This window comes from Magallana gigas, chromosome 9, assembly GCF_963853765.1.
Source record: "Magallana gigas chromosome 9, xbMagGiga1.1, whole genome shotgun sequence".
NCBI classification, from domain to species: domain Eukaryota; kingdom Metazoa; phylum Mollusca; class Bivalvia; order Ostreida; family Ostreidae; genus Magallana; species Magallana gigas.
Window position 1 is genome coordinate 26,073,406 of NC_088861.1, and position 9,306 is coordinate 26,082,711.

At 32.9% G+C, this 9,306-nt stretch overlaps 1 protein-coding gene across 3 annotated transcripts; it reads right to left on the bottom strand.

Moving 5' to 3' along the window:
• Window positions 1-1,267: 1,267 nt before the first annotated feature.
• On the bottom strand, window positions 1,268-8,752 carry LOC105319322 (uncharacterized). 3 transcript variants are annotated; one of them, XM_066071592.1, is made up of 4 exons: window positions 8,505-8,752; window positions 7,879-7,995; window positions 1,856-1,946; window positions 1,268-1,483 (listed from the first exon to the last, which is right to left on the bottom strand). In XM_066071592.1, exons 1-4 carry the CDS (start codon window positions 8,704-8,706, stop codon window positions 1,417-1,419), a joined length of 477 nt encoding a protein of 158 aa, XP_065927664.1. In that variant the 5' UTR covers window positions 8,707-8,752; the 3' UTR covers window positions 1,268-1,416. The 3 variants fall into 3 exon arrangements, with proteins under 3 accessions (XP_065927664.1, XP_034330979.2, XP_065927665.1); XM_034475088.2 differs by lacking the exons at window positions 7,879-7,995; window positions 8,505-8,752 and adding exons at window positions 2,059-2,175; window positions 2,712-2,943; XM_066071593.1 differs by lacking the exons at window positions 1,268-1,483; window positions 1,856-1,946 and adding exons at window positions 7,108-7,255; window positions 7,551-7,641.
• Between the last annotated feature and the right edge of the window lie 554 nt (window positions 8,753-9,306).

A 9,306-nucleotide genomic window follows, 5' to 3' on the forward strand; every position in this document is an offset into this window, starting at 1 on the left:
AAATTTTTAAAATAGGCCAATACTTAAATCACTTTTGATAAACATAAAAATTGATGAAGTTGATATGTGTAACCTAAAAATAATTATGTGTGTAATTGACGAAAAATGTGCTCACGTATGTATACACTTTCGGTAATCCCATTGTACGGGCCTCATTTTACGTTTATTGCCGTGCGCTTTTTATCATATATTATTTTTGTGACAGAATTTACGTTTTATTTCGATAAACAACAAATCCTGCAATTACGTAGTTTTTTTTCCTGGCTAAACATACTTTATTTGCGGTAGTACATGTACTCCAATTCATTTACAATTGCTAATATTCTCAGACATTCAAAGTCGTCGCGGTTTGTCTCTACATTACCATGTCATTTTAAATACATAGTGATACACATGTTTGATGTGAATTAATAAGCCTAAATATCATAAATTGTTTGTGATAGTAACATGTTTTTGTAAAATTGTGTATAAAGCAGTCAAAATACATAGCTGTGTCTTTTATTCAATAGGGTACATGCATATATCTGACAGCCATTAAAAATGTGTCTCAACCTTTGAATCTTAAATTAAAATTGCATTTTACATATTGCATTTTACCTTAAAAAGTAAAACTCATGAAACTTGAAGTATCTTTACTGTTTAATAAAAAAAAATAATAATATATTTTATTAGTACATCCTTTTTACATGACAGAAAAATTAAAATCTTACATACTACACAAATCAATGCATTGATAAATAAGATAAAGCTTCTAGCTGTTAGAAGAATGCATATATATTTCATATGGTTTTTTTTTTTGTTTTTTTTGCGGGTTTTTTTTATTGATTTAACTGAGTTTCAATGAAATTATATGTCGCATCGTATATAATCCTGAGGTCGCTGTATATATCCGCCCGAAAGCCATCTTATATCACACCCCTTGGATTTATATTACACGGGTAGGCGAATTTTCTGTGTATATCGCACAAGGCGGAAAAGGGTATACTTTCTATGAGTCTACGTTATAATAAAAGAACCATTTTAAAAAAGATCCATTTTAAAAAATAGGCTTGGAAAATTATAATATAAAACTCAAAGTTTCAATTCCATACCAGGCACGTAGCATCAGGGGGGGGGGAGGATTTACTACAAAAAATTGAAGTAATATGGAGTAGCCCCCCCCCCCCCCCACTTTTCTGTGACCATGTAAAAATCGAGTATAAAATAAGGATATAAACAGTGAAATTGAATTGAAAAGTATACCCCCCCCCCCTTATTAGGATTATCAGGATTGCATGGGAAGTAGCCTTTTCCTTTTTTTTTTTTTTGCTTGTCAAGATTTTTTGGATGAGTCTGCCCCCCCCCCCCCACCACTTTCAAAAACGATGCTACATGCCTGCATACTACACGTTAGTAACCAAATTATATGAAATGTTTTTACAAAACATGCGCACGCATCACATGGAGAATGGTCAGGATTGGTAAGGCCAACATTCCACAGAGTCTACAAAAATGTGGTAAGACTTATCATAAATATAACAATAATTAACATACATGTACAGTGTAAAAGTCAAATGACATATTGGTATACTACAGTACATGTATTTCAAATATAATGATTGAAAAGCTTGAACAAAATTTATCATTTTTTTTAAATTAGGTATCAAGTGTTTTATCTCTTTAAAATTACTTCATAACTATGTTTTAGTTTAACTACATGTATATGAATTGAATAAATGATATCATAATGGTATTAAATATATGAAGATTATACCTACTGCAATCGATATCAAAGCATATAATTATATATACCAGTTCAGTAATGCTATTTAGAATGTTGCCAGATATTATGGATTTACACGCATACATATGGTACCTTTCTGAAGCCGAATAAGGATGCTTCGAATCTTTAATAGTGTAGTCTGCCATCTTACGATTCCTTTTTACCAGGTCATAGCAAGTTTGATCTGAAAACAAATGAATGAGCGTTATTGAAGAATTTGGATTTCTCGAGTTAAAATTGAATAATTATATTATATATACGGTAATTATTCATTTTCTTGCTGTATATGAACTGACACTTGTATGCCTCTGCCGAGTTGTACGATGACGGACATGGCGGGTTTAACTTCGTACAGTCTGCCCCATAATTATCTTGTATCACAAACCCGTTGATGTTGTATTCTGTACAATACCCTATGTGTATAACAAAAAGTATACATTGCAGATAAATGGTTCAAAACATTTATAATCTACCTGGAGAGAATGAATATCTAAAAAAACAAAACTGACTTTAAGTTCTAAGTATCTTAAAGTCACTTTTTATGACTGACACGATTGGAAAAAGCGGTAACAAAAACGCGCTTAACATGCGCATACTTTCCCTCTGGTATTACTAAGAAAGATCCAATATTTTCAAATTCTTAACGCAATAAGTTCCGATACCCGGAGAAGTTTGACATAAATGTTTTTACCTTGTATTATTGTTAAAATCAGTTTGAGTAACCTTTGAGGGTTACTTTGTATACAAAAGTGTATGACGTTTGATGTCTGAAAATCCGGAGAATCTCCGATGAATTACTGTAAGATATTGCGCGGATTATTAGGGATTTGCATCCAGAGCTATATAGACACCGTTTGATGTCTGTCAATGCAGTTTAGATTAATCAAAATTGTAAAATTCCCTTAAGTTACGGATTGACTACCTTAACCAATTTGTTTTTATTCCGTACCAAGTATAGTTCTATTTAGGGCACACACTTCCAAAGTGGCGTTCCTCCAAGCATTGATGACGCAATGGTACTGGAACTGATGTCGCCCGGTGTTGAAGGAATCCGAGCAATGTTGTTTAATGGATTCACAGTTCATCCTTTTGGCCGCAATTTCCCAAGATCTGAAGTTTGTTGGACAGTGTTCAACGTATCTTACCGTAATGGCAGACTTTTCACAAAATGTAATGGCTGAAACCTTCCAAAAACGATATTAAATAGAGATTACTGATTCATCTGTACAACTACACTTTAAAATATTCCTGACTAAAAACAAATTATTGATAAACGTTACATCTGTTTAAAAATCCCGTTGTTTTAACTTATTTTTTTTTAGTTATTTTTTTTTCTATCATAACAATTCAAGTTGAATGTAGTCCTTTTCTCGAAACTTAATCGACTTATGCACTGAATATCATATTTCCTTGCAAGCATTTATTTGTCTGGTCTCCGATCTCCATTGCACCCGATATTGTTTGGATAATTATATGAATCATTCTCAGGACGCGTTTTGAAATAAACAAAATTCGTAAAAATAAAACTGATCAAATAAAAATCTATGCAGAGGAGGCTGGTTAAAAAAAGTATATAGGTAACACATACATGTAATTCATAAACTAGTTAATCATTTATGATAAGTATTCAATACATTTTACCTTTATAAAAATGTTAATTGTTGACAGCAGTAAAACCATCCACACAAGTGTCTCCATCATCCCCAGGAAAAAAAGAATGTGGTTATTTTCTTTTAAATTACAGGCCTTATATATTAGGATTATTAGTGATAATATCAATCAATTTGAGCTAGAATTTAAAACTATCTATAGGGTGCTAGAACTCTTATTCATTTAGTTAAATGATGCATGCGTTGTTTGTCTGTATTGGACACATTACACCTTTAAAGTTCAGAGATCATTCATTTGTTTCGGATTGTTAAAATGGTATCAGATCGTTGTTGACACTTGATTTTTACCAGAATCTGTAGACAAAACATATTCAGTCGAAAAGTTGCTATCTAGACACTATTAACCAAGAATTGTTCAAGATGTACAGTGTCATTGTATTAGCCAACACGAATAAATCATTTGTGAGGAACAAAGAACTCAATTATATTATTGGTAAATGTAGGTATTTATTCATTTTATTGTGACATTTAATCAGATTCTTGACACAGTTAAGACCAGATGATTTGCTCACATTTGAATTATGATATGAAGGAAAGAACTGAAATTTTTTTATAAACACCCTTCAAAAACCGGGAATCTCCCTTCTTTAGTTTTATTGTCAGAGATTTTCAACCCAGGAGCATTTTGCCGGATAGCAAATCTGACACCCCACTACAACATTTGAACACGAAAAGACAATTTGATGAGCTTTCATTAAAAGGGTCCTCCTTGCTGTACAAAATTAGGGCATCGGCGATATGCACATTAACATTACCGTGTTGTATCATTTAAAGGTGCAAATGTATTACAGAGAACACTGGTTACTAAAATAGAGACTTGAGCAAGGCGGATAATGCAGACACATGAACTCGAATTTAATTTAAAAGAAGTTCAAAATCGCTTCGGTTTCCATCTTCAGGGTCATTTAACAGTGTCATTTGATTCAAGAGGTATAAGAGGCATGTATATACTGTATGTACATGTGTAGTTTTGATGTACATTTAAACAATAAAATGCTATCCTGTGATTCATGCAGGATATATATAAGGAGGCGCGTTAGCGGGTTAAATAAAAAAATTTCTGAGGTTGCTGAAGGTTTCAAGCCATCAAAGTATGGTGACAGAATTGATCGTGTAGATTTCAACCAATTCAGTTTCTTTATCGCTGTGAATTATAATCGGTTTGTTTGAGACATAGAGGAGAACAATACTAAGTGAATGGAAAAATATCAAGCTGTCCACACTTCACTTCATGCATTTATTCACATTATAAAAACACCCTCTATAATTGTATAGCGCACAACGCACCAAGCAAGCTGACCTTTGACATTATCACTCAACAGATGGTAGAAGATGAAAACATAATCATAATCACAGCGGTCAACCCCTTTTTAACATTAATTTCTATGTAACCATAAATAAAGAAAGGGGTCGAACTCTGGTCAGAAATCGTTGTAGTTGCAGAATAAAAGTCCACTTTGGAGAGTATATAAGGAATTTTATTGGAGTTTGAGGATGTCAGTAGCGTGCGTTTCGTGTGAGATTTTAAAAAAAATTAGTGCAAATGCTTCTCGACTTGTCGAAATGCTGTTGTTGTCATAGGCAAAAACCCATCTGGAGCCCTGGACCGGTAAATGTCCGAGTAAAAATAAACTGGCGACTTCGAGAGAATAATGACGTACATCTCTGATATTTTAGGACATATCAACTCGAAATTCGGCATGCATGTATCCCAGACATCACTTTTCTTAAAACTTCATGCACATTGCGAATGTAATAAATATTCAAGGTTTATTAGGCTGTTGAAGCGAGCTGGTAGTTTTTTTTCTGGGTCAGAGTTCGACCCCTTTATTTATTGTTACATTGAAATTAATGTTAAAACGGGCTTGGCTCCTAAAATCATAATGAGAATTGTTTTGACACATTTTTTAACTCTACAATGTGTTACTGGCAACCAAAACAGCATTTCCACTTCCTCATTTAAAATACAGAAAATATCGTATTTAATATTCAGGAGCATATATATATCCTTCTTTGAGCAAGGGAATCATGTTTCAGAAATTATGCTCTAATGATCCATAACTAACTTCTTTTAAATAATAAAAAAGGTGTAACATTCCACCTTTAGCATACCGATTATAATACACTCCGATATTTAGATACTGAAAGTGCTGTAATCTATACCGGGCGATCCAGCGCTATCAAGTACATCGATCGATCTAAACCTTTATTAAACGGCGAGCAAACAGTTTATTTCGTTTGATTTATCTATTTCCGGAATAGCGCAAGTTTGGAAGGCTATTGCTCATTGAATGTTTCGAAATTGCACGCATGCGCATAACCTCTGTTAAGGTAAGTAGGTTACTACTTCTACTACGCCAAAACAAATTTTCACACGCATGAAATAAGTATTTTTAAGAGAGAGTTCGCTTGTTTTTATTTTATTTTAAAGTAATCATTGTATCTGGATCCCTTGTTTTATTAGAAAATATGTCAAGTTGGTGTTTAAAATTGAGAGCCAATGTTTTTGCACTACGGGCACTTCCGTGTTTTTACTTCCTTAATTGTAATCGCAGATACTGAAATGACCAGATGAATAATGGGTAGGGTGCCTTGACTGAAAAACCAATGAAATATCATGATACGGCAGTCGATTGTATCTTTTTAGATATATCTGGCCACGGAAACTTCCAATCCCCACCCCTCTCTCAATGTAGTTATAAGCGTCTTATTCTTTCATCCCTGCCCATTCCCTGTCCAAGGATTTCTTAAAACAGATCTATCATCATCTGATTTGAGGCAAAAAATTGACGGTAAACCACAGGTGCTCCAGAACAACCCCCACCCCACGGAATAGTTGACACCTTTTGATAAAAATTATCTCTAAGTCATGTAAACAACACGCCCCTTTGCAAATATTTATAATTTAAATATAAAATAAATACAGGAAATAATCTATTTAAAATGTAAAAAGCCCCCAACCTGAATAATGCATGTTGAGGTGGAGTGTGTTACCTTCGATTATAACCGTTGATTTTCATATATTTGAAAAAGAACATGTTATGTATATGACTTATATAAGTGTAACATAAATGCAATTTAAATGTGTAAAACTAGTTTGATTATCAATTAAAATCTGATCCAATCTGCCCACAAAGGAATGGTGGTGAAGGGGAAGGGAAGTGGCTAACTCTATAAACCATCCTTTACTCAAGGGGAAAGACTAACCATATAATCAAATGTTTACGTTCTGATAAATTATTTACTATCAACAGTCTACACTCTTAAAAGACTCTTGGGATTACATGTTATAGTATTTACAACTTATTTGCTTAAAACCATATACATAGTTATTACACAAAGTCAACCATGTAGCGTTTGTATAATGCGTATATACACGAACAATGTATTTAAATTTGAGAAATTATGTATGTTTATATTCTAGGTGAAAACAGGTGAGATTAGGATACTTTCAGTTAAAATACAATGTATGATTTTTTATTACAATACCAATACATTCGCATGGTAAAAATATTTACATAAGCTTATTATACCGTAAACATACATGTTACACGTATTGTTTTCATGAACTGTAGGATTTATAGGGGGAAAATGCAAATATAATACAGTGGTTTTCTATTTTCAAGATAATGTTAACTGATGCAGAATGTTTTCTTAGAACGAGTGCACAGAATGTATACATTGCAACCAGTAAAGGGGTTATAATTATCTATCTACATGCATATGTTGTCAAGTTATATAAAATGTTCAATAAAGTTATAAAACATGCACCAATATCTCATGGAGAATGGTTAGGATTGTTAGGACCAATGTTCCACAGGGTCTGAAAAAAAAGTGGTCAGACATATGAATAAAACATTATAATTCATGCATTTACACTATGAGATACAGCTAATATTGTATTGGTATAATTGTAATATGATTGAGAATCTTGAATGAAAGTTGTTAATGATACTTTTTAGTTTGAAAATACTTGTTCGTAATTTTTAGTTCTGCTAAAAGAATTGATATAATTATTACATGTATATTGAAAATGAAGATCTCCTACTGCAACTAAAGCATATAAACAGTGTTTAGATTGATGGCGGATATTATGGTTTAGGTGCATAATCTGGTACCTTTCTGGAGCTGAATTAGGTCCCTTCAAATCTGTAACAGTTTCTTCTGTCATCTTACGATTCCTTTTCATCAGGTCATAGCAAGTTTGATCTGAAAACAAATGAATCAGCTTTAGAAACGCAGTATTAAAGAGGTTTTATGGGAATGTGACAAGCTGTGACAGTTGTGGGTTCAACATTAAATAATTATAATTATACGTCTCATATCGAAACTTAAAGAGATTGTTGGGTATAACAAATCATTTTGGTTGTTTAGATTTCTAGAATTTTTATAGAATTATATTATTTTCATTTTTTCCTGAATATTTCTATTCGAAATTAAACTGACACTTGTAGGCCTCTGCCGAGTTGTACGATGACGGACATGGCGGGTTAAACATTGTACAGTCTGCTCCATAGTTGTCCTGTATCACAGTCCCGTTGATGTTGTACTCTGTACAATAACCTATGTGTAGAACAAAAAGTACTTTATAGATAACAGGTTCAAAACACTTATTGTCTATATAGAGAGGATGAATATATTTAACAACCCAAAACTTTCAATTCCATGCAATTATCTTCAATTCATGCACTTTCTTTAATTGGCAGCTGCACTGTTAAAAAAAAAGGTACAAAAAATCATGCGATCCCTCACTCTGGTAATATTGAGACAGATCCATTTTTTTCAGATACTTAACACGACATGTTACTTTGACCGGAAAAGTTTGACATAAAACTTTTAACCTTGTATAATTTTTACAATTAGTATAGTAATATTTAGGATTACTTGGTACATGTACATATACAAGTGTATGAAGTTCGATGTCTGAGATATGGAGAATTTTCGATGAATCAAGATATTGCACAGATCATAATAAGTATTTTCATTTAAACACTAATTTAAAGTGGTAGTTTAAGTCTATTCGAAAAAGGAGAACAATTTATTTTTTTTGGGGGGGGGGGGGCATTCCATACCAAATATAGTTCTATTTAGGGCACACACTTCCAAAGTGGCGTTCCTCCAGGCATTGATGACGCAATGGTACTGGAACTGGTGTCGCCCGGTGTTGAAAGAATCTGAGCAACGTTGTTCAATGGATTCACAGTTCATTTTTTCGGCGGCGATCTTCCAGGATTTAGCGTCTGTTGGACATTTCTCCACATATTTTATTGTCATGGTTGACTTGTCACAAAAGGTGATGGCATGAACCTTTAAACAAATGAACAACATAATGGCTGGCTGCATGTACATTAATATATCTTTGTAATTTTATGTTACAATATTCCTTTTTAAAGAAAATGACTAAACAAGAAATGCTATTAGTGAAAGTATGTACTCTTATGATAAAAATGTTACTTTTAATTAACACGAATTTTTAACACAAAGCCTTTGATAAACAGTGTGAACGTAAAAATTAAAATTAATCAATCTAACAAACAAAACATTATAAAACCTTTTAATTATTTCAGACAGTTTGGGTGAAAACTAGTTAAATTTAGGATTTAAATTCAACATACCAAAATGTTTAAAACTTTGAACCTAACTACATGTATTTTTTCCTACAATAGGAGTGACTAGCATTGTATTATTTTCCCAAAGTTTTGAAGTAATACATTGTCATTTTGCATATTGCGCCCCCCCCCCCCCCCCAAATGACACAACCATGCAAAGGTGTTTTACAACACAGATATTTACTGCGAACGATTGTAGTTAAGTGCTATGTTCTCATCCAGAGCATGCAACATCATTGATTAACAGCTTCTATATATCGGCCTT

Coding starts and splice junctions, on each gene's coding strand:
- LOC105319322 (XM_066071592.1), bottom strand. CDS start 8,706: ATGACAATAAAATATGTGGAGAAATGTCCAACAGACGCTAAATCCTGG. Junction 7,996..8,504: donor CCTAAATAGAACTATATTTG/GTATGGAATGCC, acceptor TTCTACACATAG/GTTATTGTACAGAGTACAAC. Junction 1,484..1,855: donor CCTTATTCGGCTTCAGAAAG/GTACCATATGTA, acceptor ACATTTTTGTAG/ACTCTGTGGAATGTTGGCCT.